This window comes from Musca vetustissima, unplaced genomic scaffold (genome assembly GCF_032173495.1).
Source record: "Musca vetustissima isolate MV318-11 ecotype Yass unplaced genomic scaffold, APGP_CSIRO_Mvet_v1 utg3678, whole genome shotgun sequence".
Classification (NCBI taxonomy): Eukaryota; Metazoa; Arthropoda; class Insecta; order Diptera; family Muscidae; genus Musca; species Musca vetustissima.
Window position 1 is genome coordinate 116,329 of NW_026878205.1, and position 16,746 is coordinate 133,074.

General features: G+C 38.4%; 1 protein-coding gene across 1 annotated transcript; it reads right to left on the reverse strand.

Moving 5' to 3' along the window:
- Nucleotides 1-8,345: 8,345 nt before the first annotated feature.
- Nucleotides 8,346-15,496, reverse strand: LOC133323024 (low-density lipoprotein receptor-related protein 4). The gene is made up of 13 exons (XM_061531981.1): nucleotides 15,460-15,496; nucleotides 14,800-15,412; nucleotides 14,264-14,717; nucleotides 14,072-14,193; nucleotides 13,820-14,011; nucleotides 12,056-13,740; nucleotides 11,422-11,996; nucleotides 10,315-11,354; nucleotides 10,130-10,255; nucleotides 9,947-10,064; nucleotides 9,387-9,867; nucleotides 8,585-8,742; nucleotides 8,346-8,477 (listed from the first exon to the last, which is right to left on the reverse strand). Exons 1-13 carry the CDS (start codon nucleotides 15,494-15,496, stop codon nucleotides 8,346-8,348), a joined length of 5,733 nt encoding a protein of 1,910 aa, XP_061387965.1.
- Between the last annotated feature and the right edge of the window lie 1,250 nt (nucleotides 15,497-16,746).

Genomic DNA, 16,746 nt, shown 5'->3' on the forward strand with positions numbered 1-16,746 from the left:
TTAACGAACGAGTTTGACATGCGTTTTCGTATTACAGAGTGCGGTGATGCTACATTTGCGTAAAGTAGATGCGAAAGGAGATACGAAAACGAATTAGAGAGTACCAATTACGCGATGCGTTACAATTTTTCTCACGCATCGCAATACAGAGTAGCCCCCCTGCACTTTTGACTTTTCTACCCAGAAATAATTGCAAGTGTTGTTTGTGCGTTTCATACTTATATTTATAATACGAGTAGCTTCATTTTTTTGATATACGTCCATTCCATATTTTGAAATATCTAAAATATCAAACAAGCGAATTGAGTTCCCAATATGCGCTCGTTGCATATAATAAGTTTATAAAAGATGGGTTAGCAGCAAAGTTGGCCCGACATGCATACGCCAAATCAATACCAATTTTACCAAATACCAATTACATTGGACAGCAATTACATCTAATATTTGCAGTCAAAAATATGAAATTTCAAAAAAAAAATTGACTTACAACCCGTTGCATACATTTTAATACAATTTAAGTGAACCTCTCCGTTATTAAAATTCATTGATATGGCTCCAAAAAACAAATCGCATCTTTATTTTTTTATATGTATATAATTCGCATGCCTATCTTCTTGTCTCTACCACACGATCCCTATTTCAATGTTATAGTCATATTCTTGTACACAAATACCCTTACGAAATTTCAATGTTACTAAATTTAGTACCATGTAGTATTTTCAGTACATATATGTTGCGGATTATCAGAAACGCCTCCTTATGACGATTTTATTCCCGGGACTGCGTTATAGAGCCTAGAAAAAATCCATAAAACACTTAAGACCGGGCCAAATTTTGTAAAAGGGGGAAATGCAAGAACTTCAAATATGAATGGTTCCTTGTATTGCCTATTTAAAAATTAAAGAAAAATTGTCGTCTCAGGATCAATATTGTTGTCGAATTTTATGTTACGGCACATTTCAAAATGAATACCGGCGCTGAATCAACTGCCGACGTCAGGAAATTTGCCAATCATCGTGGGTAATATTTCACAAAATATTTTTGTTGCACAACTCCTTGCCTCCAATAACATATTAAGAGAGTATCATTCATTTAAAACCATTATTAATAAATCCTTTAAATCCCCTAAGCTTTATAAATTTCCTGCTTGCTTTAATCACTGGTCTTTACTTATTTCACCTTGAAAGTAGACACAAAAGCGAAAACGAATGTTACCTCAACGAAGGTTCAGAAAATCGTGACTACGCAATAGATGATCGTAGGAACCCTCTGTAGGGTATGAAGGCGAGACAGACGAGGTAATAATATGCTCATCTTCAAAAATAATAAAACCGAGACCATCAACAAAAAAAAGTAAAAAAGATAAACAACACAAATCGCAGCAGCCGAACATACTGACCAGCGAATGTGTTGCATACATAACTAAATATTCGCCTTATAAAGAAGAATTAACTCAACAAGTACCTCATTATGATCATACTCCAAAAACCAAAACCAAAAACTGTGTAGGCCACAGAGCAACCAGCTAGCAGCACATCCACATACAAACATGCTCGGCCGCATTGCATTGTATGTGTGCGTCCATTCATAACCGTTGAGAAATTCCAGGAATTTTACAAAATTCCTTGGACGTCTCAGACAACAAAAGAGGAGGAGTTGTTGCCAAACCTCCATTCTTCTCGCAACCTGCAAATCTAACTGAGGCATTTTTGGGTTGGATACCAGAGTGCCATCATGGCATCGTGTTCTCTCGCTACGTCAAGATAATGTTGTCGATGTTTTTTAATGCCTTTTTGCTCGGCTAACGAACGGACGACGATCGAACCATCACCGCCATCACTATCGCGGACAGACAACCGCAACAGGCAACTACATACATTTATGTTAAGGAGAACAGAGTGGACAACACCACCAACAACATGTTGTTCTTGTTGTATGGCAAGAAACTGGACAAGACAAGAAAAAAAAAACAACGACGCAACAGATATGAACGAAGGAACGACGACCGCACGTAAGTTCAAATGCAATTTGGTGCGCCACACAAACGCTTTGATGTCCTGCGCACTGTCTGGCCGAGATTGTTGAATGGCTGGTTAAGTTTGTTACGTTGCTTTTATTAAGCACTTCTACGCAGAAAGACAGCACAACCCAGTGATATATTTGGAATGTTGAATATGTAAGCTTAGTGTGAGTAAAATTTTATATAACACACGCTATTATAAGCAATGTTAATCAGCGATGGATTATTATTTTGGTGGATAATTTGTCACTCACCCACACTCAAATATTTGATCAAAAATTTTCGTTTATAATATTCGGGATGCATCGTGCGTAGATTATGTTTATATGTCCTCACACTTATGTATACCTGGGGTTTACATATTATTTATAGGACAAATATATGTGGGAATGATCTTCTGAAAATGTTGGACAATATTGATCCCGACACTCTTGTACATAGTTTACAAAATATTCAGACATTGACCTTGATAAATTCAGAGTTTGACATTGTTCGCACCTCTGTCTGCGGGATGATCTTTTGCGGATGTTTGAAGAATTTTTTGATAAATGCCATATAAAACAAAATGACATTTTATAAAGCGAATCGCCATATGAAAATTAAAATCGAGGTTTGCTTGTTAGTATAATGTGAGACTTCTGAAAATTCGTACGCATCTTCAAATAAGAACATTACTAGTGAGATCCATATAATTTTCAGTATTCACATTAGTTCTTATTAGGCTTTGAAGAGATAACATAATGTTTTTCGCAAATTGTTTGCATGCAAAAAATGTTTGCTGGGCTAAAATGTGCGACATTGCTTAAAGGGTTTTGATTCATTTTTATTTTTGGTTTTTGCTTACACTCAAATAAAGTATTTTGTAATAAAATCCTAATTTAACAGCCTTAAACAGAACTGGTCCTCGTTTGTGGCCTCCTGCACCACTTGTTCACCAAAAAACAACAACAACGGTACCAACAAGGAGGTGGAGGCATGAGCAACATAATCACTTCAGACAAACGGCAACAAAACGAGAAACCAGCAACAACATTATCTTTGAATGAGAAAATGTTCGAAAAGAAAAGTGTTTAACAAATGAAAGACGATTACCGAGAAAGGGCTACGGGACAATGAAATGTCTCTACTTGGAAATGTTGTTTCCATAAAGTGTATGAATTAAAATATAAAGGTATGGCATGTGTATGTATACACATGCAAAATTAGATATATAAGAGATATATAATAAGGAGGATATATGTATATCATTGACAATTCGAATTCGATTAATATAAAATTTAGTGGGTTTATCTCAAACTATTTGGGAGATACAGTCAAAAAACTATGTTTTAAACACCGATGTGGATATGGATAACTCCATAAAAGTCGATCTTATGAGTAAAGTATTATTTCGATCAAGAATAAAAATGTATGTCGATATAGCCATGTATCTATGTGTGTTGAAATCCCGATAGAGATTGCAGTATTTATGTTCAAGCTTTTACATTTTGTACTGATTTTGCTATTACTGCTAGGATGTTTTGTAGCAAATGGGGTATCGGTCCACGATTTAGTATTGCTCGCATATGACGGTAACGCCCATTTGTCGGTATTTTGTAGAAGTTAGGCACTTTTTCCCACCGAAAGGGCTGTCACACCGGGTTTTTGGCAGACACACAAATTGCAGAAAAATACAGGCCCAGGGTTTTTAATAACCCTACAATTTTACCTTTTTTATTTCAATTTTCAATAATTGAGATGTTTGCATCAAACTTTGAGGAATCATTCCACTTTTTATTACCTACATAGATCAGTAATCATTGTACATTTGTACCCATCCAATTTTTGCTATAATTTATTAAGAAATGGTAGTATCATGCGGTTTTTTTTGTAAACTGGTCTATTGGGATCTTAGCTCGATGTAGTTATTTCGTTAGCTTTCGAAACTGCAACCATCTCGGCGTTCCTTTGGTATCAAGGGATTAATTCAATGATTATTGTTCGAAGCTAGGTGAAAATCGGAATTGATCCAAAAATAGACCAAGTCCGAAGATGGACCAACCGGCACATTACATCTGGTGCATCCTGCATAAATTGTTATATTTTTTAACTTTTTTTCAGGTGCATCGGTTATCTGATTTGATTCATGCTTAATGTTTTGAGAGGTGCACTCACCGTCGTTCATTATAAATTGGTTATATAATTAGAAAACATTTCTTTGTATAAATTAAAAAATTTCCGAAGTAAATCGTGGTTTCGTTTGATATCGTGTCACTTGTATATCTCTGAGGCTTTCATGTTCAGTGTATTATACAAACCTTTTATGACATATTGAAAAAATACATAAATGAAAACAACAGCTGGATTCGATTCTGTTAACCTTCACAAGAGCGATCGGCGTTTCGAAACTGAGTGGCAAAGATTACAGAATGCATGTCCAGCTTTTGGCCAAGTTAACATTTAAAATACATTTATTTTCTTTTTTCATTTCATTTCATGTGTGTTTTTGTGTGTGAGTGTGTGTATCATTGTCTTCTTGTGTGTGTGTGTGTCTTTTTTTTATTAATTCTTTAACAAATCGTATTTGCTTTTTTTATTTATTTAGGTAAATATTATTCAATTCTTTTAAGAATTATTACAACAAATTAGTGTTAATGTCATTCAATTGTCTGTCTGTTTGTTCGTTTGTTTGTAGGGTGTTGCGAAATTTATTTTTGGAAAATACAATTTTAGTTCGTTTTAGTTGGTTTGCCAACACAAATTTGTATCATTTTTAGTTGTTTCTTTTGTTTTTGTTTTTATTTTGTCTTTACTTACAATTCTAATTTACTGTCTTTGTTTTGTTTTTGTTATTGGGGTTTCATTTATTTTCTTTTTTTGTTTTTGTTATAAAAAACAAATGTTAAAATTGATTCCATTTTTGGTTTGTTTTCATTTCAATTATTGTGTTTTGAAATTAAAACTATTATTGAATTTTGTTTGAAATCAGTTTGCTTTCTATGCATAATTTCATTTGGTTGTTGTTGTTGTTGATTTGGTTTTTGTTGTTTTTGGTTTATTTCGTTAAGCAAAATTCTAAAAAAAAAAACAAATAATAATCCTGTCAGTTTATTAGAAAACGATTAGTAATGATGCTATTATTTGTGTTTGTATAAGTGTTTCGTACAAAGCCAACGACGCCAGCATAATGCTGCAGGGACATTATGGAGGTTGTCTGTCCCATGGGCGGTAATGTTGGGTCCATTGGGTTGTTGTTAGCTCCCTTTCCTTTGTGGTGTTGTTGGTCTGTTTGTCGTGTCACATACGTACATATGTACAGATACATACATATATCATTCACACAAGAGTGTGTGTGTAGTTGTCGATGTATTGGTGATATTCTTCCAAAAATTGTTTCACTTCAATTAGGAGGCATTTCGAAGCGTTGTTCGACTGTTGGAAGATTGTGGTTTTTGTTGTTTGTAGATATTTGTCATTGTTGTTGTTGCTGTTCACTTTGTACACAACTTACATGCTAATTTATTTAATTTATTAATAATTATTGTTACAAAATATTGTTTTTTTCTTCTTCTTTTGGTTTGTTGGTTTCTGTTGTGGGTGTGAATGTGACTGTGTGTTTGAATGTTGATTTGGAATTGAATTTAGAAGATGTTCTGGGTGGACAGAATTGTGGTGTATAAAAACATGTTGTACAATATTTGGATGAAAAGAGTACTAATTCTTCAATTGATAATGGATATTATCAAAAATTGTGTTTTTTTGTTCTATGAAGGCAGTACACAACAAACATTTCTTAGGAGGACTTTGTTTATATTCACATTTGGGTACGATTTTTATGAGTTTGTGTTTTTATAGCAATGCGGATGAATGTTTTTTTTTTGGATCTATTTGGGTTGTTTTTATTTCGCTTTTTGTTTGGTATCATGAACTTGTCAGTCTTTTTATAACTTTGGTTTTATTTTCATCAAGCTAAATTCTGAAGCTGGTTTTTTTAAATTTAAGTAGTATTGGTATTGGAAGTAATTGGACACATTTATTCAACGTTTAAAATAGAAAAAAGTGGATTTGTTTTTTTTTAATTGAAAATCTGGAAGTTTTTTGAAATTTCCAATTTTTTCCAATATATAAATGCTTTTCGAAAATGTATATTACTTGACATAACTAAATATTCAGGTAATCAAAATCTGTATTTTGTGAATATGAACTTTTCTAAATTTTTTATTTGAGATTTAACTTTATTATAGTACAGAATTTTAATACAAATCCGAAGATGTTTCCTTTTAAAATAGATATAGACGATTTGGGAATTTATTTTTTATTTTGAAAGTTTTTATATTTGTCATGGAAATGAAAATCTACGTGTTATTGGTTTCCAAAATTTATTTTTTTAATTAAGAAGAGTATAGTTTCCATTGTTGAATTTCAAATCGAAAAAGGATTTGCGAATGCTTTTTTGATATTGTCATTCAATCAATTAGATTTTTTTCAACACTTTCTTTATATAAACGAGAATGTCTTAATTTTCTTGGTATTTGACAAAATCAAAAAAAGTTCAATAAAATAAGGATATTCTTATTTTTTCCTGTGAAAACATTATGTTAGGGACTTCCAGCTTTTCATAAAAAAATTCAATTTTCTACATTTTCCATCTCCATTCATTGCAAAGTTGTATTTTTTTTCTCGATGTTTGATTAATGAATTGTGAAATGGGTGTGTGTGTGTGTTTGCCTGAAAAATGCGAACAGGTATGTATTCGAATTTATACAAATATTGAAAATAAAAATATATCCTCCAGCTATGTCGAAATATATATGTGTGTGTTTGCGAATGTATAGGCGCGTCTGTGTGTGTGCTTTAAAAGGAACTGTAATTCAAACAACCCGTTTATCCTTTGAATATGCATAACAAACAGTGTTTTACAATTTATGTGTGTGTGTGTGAATGTGTTGCGATCTGTCTATTAACAAAAACTAAATAATGGCGATATGAACTGAAATTTGAAATCGAAAAGTCAGTGAGTGAGTGGTTGAGTTGGATTGCCATGTTTGGTTGGATGGCTGGGCCAAAGTAACATAGACAGCCAGAGTTATTATTTAAACATGCCACAAATTGAGCCCCTAATATGTGGCACGTTTTATGTGTGCCCCGCCCTCCCGCTTAGCAATAAAGCTGAGGTAAATGCGAATAACTTGTGGCTGGAAGATTACTTTGGCGAATTTACTGATGTTGTTCTTGCGGATTTTAGATTTCTTCGGTTGTTTTAGAACATTGTTTTTGGAAAATTACATACACAAATACATTTAACATCTATATACAGATATTGGAATAACATTTTCTTGTTGTTGTTGTTGTTGTTATTTTGTCATCATGTTGAGTTGGGTTGTATTCTGGATTTACGGTACTCTTAACTTACTTTTAGTTTTTAATTTGTTTTGTTGTTGTGTTGTTTTTTTGTTTTAATTTCCTTTTTATAAATATATACAATTATTACGGAAGTACATGTTTTTGTTTTGTTTTTAATTTGCTTGCTTCTTCAATTAACATTAACAAATGAAAAGTTTCGTATAAAAATGTCGGCATTCGGGCGAAAACCTCAGTATTGGTAAAGGACATGCAAAAGTCCTTTTTTGTTTTGTTTTTGATAATTTGTTGTTGTTATTTTAGTTTGTGTTTTTTTTCATATTTGAAACTTAACTAATATTTAGTACGTTGTTGTTGTTAGTTTTATGTAATTAAAAAAATTTGTTTTTCATAACCAAACAAAAACTAAGAAATAATAATTTTATTTGAAATGAGGGGAGTTTTGAAAGGAGATGAAATCTATTTAGTTTTTTCTTGTTTAGAACAATTTTTTTTTAGATTTAGATTTTTGGTTTTTTTAATTTTTAAAATTAATTTTTTTATTAGTTTTATTCTCCTTTAGCGTTTGGCACAAGAATTCACATTAAACTTCGATATTTTCGAATTGGTTTTAATTATTTACTTTTGTTTTGTGTTTGGGGGAGGGAGTAAAATAAAAAATTGAACAAACGTCCCTCTTTTAAAAATGAAAATAAAATATAAAAATTATTTTTTTATTTTGTTCTTTTGTAAGATGAGTTGTGTTTTTTTTCAAAAGTTTCAGAAGGAAATCTATATTTGTTTAAATTGTATATATCCTAGATCTAAAGGATATTGCTTAAAAACTTAGATGCCACCTGTGTGGGACACCCTATGCAAATACTATATATTTTTAGTCATAATATTACTGATAATGCAATGTAAAAAGAAAACCAGGTCTTTGACCTTGAATTAGAAGTTGAGAACATTAGAATTTCGGGTGAAAATTGGAAACAAATTGTGTTGTTTACGCTATCGTCGATAAAGTGGACAGCTGTAGTTTGTTGGCACAGGGCGAGGCTGTTGGCGAGGGCGTCGGTACAAACATTGACGACGAACCCGTTTCCGTTGTTAAACTGCGCTCCTCATAGACCCGCTCCTAAATTTGGTTCGAGAAAAAAGGTTCATTAATGTTGGCTAGGTGTTCTACAGAGACATTTCCAGGGATTGACATTTGTTCGGATCTGAGTACGGGGAGTGACTTACATGTGCACGATCGTTTTTGAAACGTTTCCAAATGGTCGTCTTCGGTTCCATGGGTGTACCATCAACATTATAATTGGGATTGGAGAAGGTCAGTACAGAGCGGCTGGATCCACGTGAATGTCGTTTAGGTTGTGGATGTTTGGCGGGAGTTATCATGTCTGAAATGAAATTAAATTATTAAAAGTAAAAAGCTAATCGTGTTGTAAATTCCCTGACAAATCTAGTGTCTTGAGTCCCCTTATTTTCGTTTGTCTATTGGCTAAATAAAGATGTTCATATGCAGACTTCGTGAAATTCTATTTTTATGAAATTTGAACCTTAAGAGTTAAGTTTAAATTGATTGTTGAGTGTCCTGCGAATGTGAAAAATTATCTATTTTTTAAGAATACCCTATTTTTCAAAAGAACTTTAATACTATTTATTATGTAGTAAGGTTCTTTTGATCACTGAATAGGCGCATATAACTGAATGGAACAACTAATGCCAAAATTGTACCAAATGCTCACTTCCAATGATATGTTGCTCGTATATGTGCTAAGCACTGGCCATTGTACTAAGGATCTATGAAAATATCAGTTCTGGTATCAGCATTCCAGACAATTCTGCAAGAATGTTTGTTGTGTACCCATTCAATGATTGCTTTCAGGCTTATAGTTGCGAATACTTCAAGTTATTTATACGGCTATATGAACAATGCATTTCATTTTAGGAAAATGTGGTATATCCCCTATCTTACACCTGTGGTATGTGTTGGTGCCGAATATATGAATCAATTTAAAATTCACACCATTCAGGTACTTACATATAACCACTGCTATCATTATAAATAGGAATATCAATGCCACTATGGTGGCAATGACAATAACCACTTTGAGATCAATCATTTGTTCTGGTGCCTGGAAATCGTCATCATCGAAATCATCATTAATTGGACTGAGGTCGGCTTCAGTGACTTCGTCTGTGTAATCGGGCATTGCTTCGTCGGATCGTCGTGGTACAAAGAATTTCGGCACCGTTAAACATTCACGGCCATCAGGACGGTCTGGACAGGCGCAGGTGTAATTGGAACCACGGAACAGACACAAATGTGTACAGCCGCCATTATCTTGGGAACATTGATTCCACTCCTCAGGCTGACGTCTACGTGATACGGCACGTATATCCAAAGCACCGCTCAAGGAATTGCGTATTTCCACAGGTTGGGAATAAATCATGTGGTCTTTCAAATGCGATCTAAATACAGATTTATTATACCAATCGGTCCAGTAAATATTGTTCTTGAACTGCATGTGGATGAGAAGAGAAAACAAATGAGACGTACAACTTTATTTTGAAACGAATCTCCATCGAATCTATCCGTACCATTGTCAAACCAAATGGATGTGGAGCGTACTGAACAATAACTGTCCTTCGTTTGCCATTGAAATCCGATTGTCCAATATTGTCCTCTAAAGCATCGGCCCACAACAAACGTCGGTTCCTGCAATCAAACAGACCCAATATTTTCCGAACTGACTTCTTTCAATATCAGATTTCAATACTTACTCAAAATCAATTGTTAATCCTGTGGGAAAACCCAAATTATCGGTTAGGATAACAGTGCGATTTGACCCATCCAACAGACTGCGTTCAATGCGAGATGGAGAGTCCCAATCGGCCCAGAATAAATATCTTTAGGAAAAAATAGCAAATGAACAACTCCATTCTACAAACAATCCCTTTTTACATACCCCTTCTTTGGATGTACAATCAGTGATCTAGGATCACCCATATTGTCACTTATCAAACGTTTGCGACACGAACCATCCAAGCGTGACACTTCAATAAACTTATAATCCGAATCAGACCAATACAAATTATCGGCTATCCAGTCCACCGCCAGGCCATTGGGTGTCATTAGCTCATTGACCACCACTTTGCTTTCACTCAAATCGCGTAAATTAATCCGCCGTATAACATCCAGATTTACATCGGCCACAAACATCCAATTCCTTGTGTAGTGATAATCCAATACCACAGCTCCGTGAACGCCATGTATGGGCAGCACCACATCCATCAGATCGGGCGTATTGAGGGAAATCATACCGATGCCAGAACGCAGGGCAATTAGCAAATAGTCTTCGGGCATATATTCACACTCGGTGGTGCTACCGTTCCGGAGACGCAGACCAATCGAGCATTTACACGAATAGCCGGAGGGGTTGCGCAAACACAAATGCGAACAGCCTCCGTTGTTCCTGCCACACACATTTTCCGGCAAGGTTTTATTCGTCGATATGACCTTGATATCCATGAGGCCGTCAATGTTGGTCATGACATCGCTCCTATTTGTCACATTGCTGCGATCGGCCATATGCAGAGCTTTCGATTTCCAATCGGTCCAGTAAATAGAGTTCTCCGTCAAGGCCAATGCATACGGATGCAGCAGCGAGGCCATTATGCGTTTGCGATGGTTGCCGGTATAATCGCACGAATCGATGGTCTTTAGCTGGGCATCCACCCAGTAAATACGCTTGGCCTTCAAATCCAATGACAGGCCATTGGGCCATCCCAAATTGGAGGTGACAATGCGTTGACGGTTTTCGCCATCCATGTCGGCACGCTCAATTTTGCGATAATGACCCCAATCAGTCCAAAACAGGAATCCCGCCTCATAATCCAATGCCAAACCGCGTGGTGATTCCAGATCTTTCCATGCAATTAAATGGCGGTGTTTGCCATCCAGTGTGGCCACTTCTATGGTGTGACGACCAGCGTCAGCCCAATAAATCTGAAAGAGGGCAAAGATAATATTTAATATTTGTTGCCTATCCTTCTCAGTGTATTCGCTCCCTTACCATCCTTCCTGCAGAATCCACAACCAAACCATCCGGATTATCAATGCTGTCGTAAACGATCCTTCTCACATTAACACCGTCCGGCGTTGAACTCATTATAATCGGCTCTTTGGAATCGGCCCAATAAACTTCACCAGTTTTCAGATCCACGTCCAAAGCAACAGCATTTGAAATGGGCGGCAATGGCAGCACCACATCAACCAAATGGTCAAAATCCAGTGATATCTGACGAATGTCAATGCGATGGGCGAATATAATATACGAACTGGGACCCGACGAGCAGGTATGTCCATCTGCCTGTATCGTAATGCCCACGGGACAGGCGCATGTATAGGACGTTGGATTCAAGAGACACAGATGCGAACAGCCACCATTTCCGGAATCACAGGCATTTCGTACCCTTCTGCGTGAACGATGGAACACCTTGATGTCCATGAGATCACTGGTGTTGGCTATAATGGTGGTAACATCGCCTCCAGTTAATTTATCCGCACTGGATACCGACTTCGTGTCCCAATCCGTCCAGTACACACGTGAACCGCTGACATCCAGACCAAAGGGATGACTCAAGCCCTCTGTAAACATAAATGGTTTTATTCTCGTCCCTTAATATTCAGTTGGTAATATAACTCACCTTTTATCACCTTTCGACCGGAACCATCAAAGTTAATGTTCTCAAGGACCTTGGTACCACCATCCACAAAATACAATTTCTGATGTTCGTAGTCAATGGCCAGACCATTGGGCCACTTAATGTTGCTGGAAACCAATACCTTGCGATTTTTGCCATCCATATGGGCACTTTCGATCATGGGTTGTTTGCCCCAATCGGTCCAAAACATCAATCCGTCCACCGGATTCACAACAATGTCGCGAGGTTTTTCCAGATTTTCCCAGATCAGCAGCGTACGCATTTTGCCATTGGTGGTGGCCACTTCGATGCGATATGTTATTTGGTCGGTCCAGTACAGTTTGTGAGTTTGCCAATCCAGGGCCAAACCTGCGGGACCCACAAGATTGGATCGTATTATCTTCTGTTGATAGCTGCCGTTTAGGTGGGCTTTGTTGATGGTACTCCTCTCAACGTCCGTCCAGTAAATTGTATCTGTCTCACTGGACCAGTCCAAGGCCACCGCATGCTTTAAATTATCCAATGGAATGATCATGTCTACATCACCAAATGACGACGACTTCTCGCTATTCAACTGCCTTAGGCGTATGTCCTTTCGACGAGCCACCAATATTAATTCATCTGGAGCGCTCTTGCAAGTGCGACCATCTTCCTTCAACGTCAGGCCAATGGGACATCCACAACGTCTCGATTCGCGGTTGGGCAGACACAGATGGGAACATCCTCCTCGACGACCCTCACTATCTCTTGGACAACGATCCTTGTAGTCGGGTTGTCGTACGGGGTGATAGGCATGAATGTCCATAGGGAAGTGGAAATTTTCATGAACCGCTCCAAATCCTTTACCGGTGAGTTTATTCGCCGATGAGACGGTCTTTGTATTCCAGTCCGTCCAAAACATGGTGTCCTCGAAAATAGTCATGGCAAACGGGTGAGGTAGATGAGTGCTGAGAATCTTTGTACGCGCGGTTCCGTCGAAATTGGCGCACTCAATGGCATGTTGTCGGGCATCGGCCCAATACAATTTGCGGCTGGGATAGTCTATGGTCAAGCCATTGGGCCATATAACGCCTTGCGCAACAATCGTTTGTCTCTCCGAACCATCCATAAAAGCTCGCTCTATTTTGGGATTTGGACCCCAATCCGTCCAAAAGACAGTGGCCTCTCCAGGATGCACCACAATGGCGCGAGGCTTGTCCACATCATTGGACACAATCACGGATCGCAAGTTACCCTCGAAATTAGAAACTTCAACTCTTCTGGTGCCCGAGTCAGTCCAAAACAGCAAATCATGAACCCAGTCAACAGCAATGCCGCCGGGGGACTCCAAGCCCCATTTAATGACATCCCGCATCAGACTGCCGTTCATGTAGACCATTTTAATGGCATCCGTAGAGATGTCGGACCAAAATAGCAGATTACGTTTGTAGTGGTAATCCAAAGCAATGGCATTGTGGAGGCCCTTAACCACAGCCGAGTAGCGGTTATGACTCAAAGAGACACGACGAATATCCCAACGATTAGCCACAATTAAAGTCAACGGTCCGCCCAAGGCCTTGCATGTTCTCATATCGGGACGCAATGCATAACCTTCTTCACAGGAACATTTGAACGAACCATGGGTATTTTCGCATATCTGCGAGCACACCGGATTCGACTGGTATTTGCACTCGTCGATGTCGATACAACTGAAATGATGGATAGACCAGACACACATTTATACACACTTCTGGACACATATCCGTGAATGGGATCTACGTTACTTACTTCTTTCTATTGGGATGCATGAGGAAACCCAGACGGCAGGCACATTCGTCCCGTCCCTGGGCTGTTATAATGCAATGATGTTCACATTCCGAATCTGGTGTACAGGGCCTAAAGTGGGGACAGTTCATTTCATCCTCTCCCAACGGGCAATCGCTGTGACCATCACAGATGTGTTTCTGATGAATGCAGATCCTGAAAAAAGAAAACGGGTGATTGTCGGATCTGTTGTCAAAAGGCTTGGGGTGCTCTTACTTCAGTGTGGTCATATTCTTCTTGGCAGGGCAAAGAAATTGTCCATCATCACATTGCAAGTGACAATTGACTTCATCTTCTCCGGATGAACAATCCGGGTAACCATCACACAACCAGGTACGCTAGAGGAAGATAGCAACAATTTGATTATGAGAATCCTCTTCGGCCTTCGTCATTTTAAGTCCATCTTACCAAAATGCAACGGCCATTGTTGCATGAAAAGTCATTGCTGGAACATGTCGAGACAACATCGGTGTTCATGTGGCCACATTCATTTTCGTCTTCTCCACCATCACAGTCCTGATCCTTGTCGCATTTGAAACTTAGCGGAATACAGTTGCCATCGGCACATTTGAATTGGCTCGAACTACACTGGGTGGGTTTCTGGGGACAATTTTCTTCATCACTCCAATCGCCGCAATTGTTTTCGCCATCACAGACGAACCGCGTTAGAATACAACGGCCACCGGGTCCGGCTGCACCACCAGCTCCACCGCGACATTTGAACTCACCTTCGGGACAGCTGTTTATTACAGCAGGGCATTTGAATTCGTCCGAGTTGTCCGGGCAGTCGGGTTCGCCATCACAACGGAAGGCAATTGATATGCAATTTCCGTTATCGCACGTGAAATGTTCACTGGAACAGCTGGACGGAAGAGATGGAATACAAATACACGTTTAATATTATTTTGCCACCGCACCGCACCGATCTGACAACCTTGACCTACCTGGTACGATTACAATTCATTTCGTCCGTAAAGTCTCGGCAATCATTTTCGCCATCACACACCCACTGCTTCTTCACACAGAAACCATTGCCACACTGGAACATTTCATCCGTGCACTCGGCTCGCTCTCCACATTTCGTTTCATCGGAGTAGTCACCGCAGTCGTCATCGCCGTCACACAGCCAGTCTTTGTTAATGCATTGACCCGTTTTCGGACACATGATGTGTAGGCCGCTCTGTTCACACTCTCTGGTGGACATGGCGGAAATGTCCTGCGGTTCCGCACAATCGTACTCGTCCGAACCATCGTCGCATTGCGGAATTTTGTCACAGCGCTGGGCCGCGTGTATGCAGTTGCAATTGGTGATGCACTGCCATTGCATGTCGCCGCACACTTTGGGACAGCTTCGGCCGGTGCCATCGTTGGAACTGGCCAGACGTGCTTCGTCTTGCACCAGAGTGACGTGCGGGCGAAAAACTTTCATTTTGGCCAGGAGACCACTCATCATTATGTCACGGGTACGTGACGAATCACGACGACCTGCCGAATCTCGTACATTGTACACACCACTGCGTGGATAACCCGGGCGGTTACCCGGCAGTGCATACACACCTTCATCCAAGTCATGAGGCGGACCATCTGACGGGTGAATTCCATACTCGGTATATAAATGATCGCCCTGGTCGTAGTCCTCATAGTCTTTGGGATGGGGTTGTTTCTTTTGCTGTTGACTACTGGTTTTTACCCGCCCACTCGATGCAACTCCACCCGCCGAACGCAGCTGATGATGCTGCTGCAGTTGTTGTTGATAAGCGGCGTCGGCATTATCATGCGGATAATTGGGATCATCTAGGAAATGTTTTGGTGTGCCATATTTAATTACAGATCCGAAATGATGCAACGTTGAAAAGGGTTCGCCATCATCACCAAGAACTGAAAGTAGCAGGAAAAGAAATAGGAAGGAAGATGTTATTAGACATAGATACAAATGAGTGGAGAGGGTTATTCAAAATCTGGACGGGTCCTTTATCCATTTACTCAATGAAAATTTATGTTTTTGAGGAGTATTTTTGACCCGCCAATATTTTATGTGTATGTAGCTATGGTGTGTATTAGGAAGGAACACTGTGCGAACTTTACAACAAGTGAGACAAAATATTTGCTAGAGCTAGAATTGGTATAGTGGTCATATGCGAGCCTTATGAGGCCATTACTACAAAGTAGTGTTTATGGGCTATGACTGAAAATGAATACCACTTGATCTCTATAACATACAAGAAAAAAAGTGTCAGTCGGTGTTACCGATTGATATATTCCCTCATCCTTTGTTTTGCTTTATAGAAGGTATATGTTATTATTATAAAAAAGTTTTGAACATTTATGAGGAAGGTACCAGAAGGAGTGGACCAATGGGTCTCATTTTCGGAATTGGTCCGATTGCACGATATTGTAAAATTAATTTTTAGTACCAGAAGATATTCCTCATCTTCGAACTTGAACCAAGTTTGGTAGAAATAGTACAATGAAATGCACATTAAAAGATTTATCGAGGCTCGGACTATAAACAAGTTAACACAACTATGTCGTCAGGGTATTATAGCTTTGTGCAGCTCCAAAAGTTTGTAACGCCGCGAAATATTGGTGCTAGACCCACCTTTACCGATCGTCATATTTCGACTAGCTGAATCGATCTAGAAATGTGTGTCCGTCCGTCCGTCTGTCCATTATAATTTGTAAACACGATACAGGCCACAGTTATGGACCAATATTCACGAAATTTTGCATGTTGGACGAGTTTTGGACAATGAAGACCCCCATTTTAAGTAAAGATCGGTTATTATTTAGGAGATGAAATGGACCAAAAACTTTATTTTTGTCTGATTTTCTGGTCGCTCCAGAGGGTGCAATTATGACCCAAGCATCTCGAGTTTTTACATGGAAAAGGG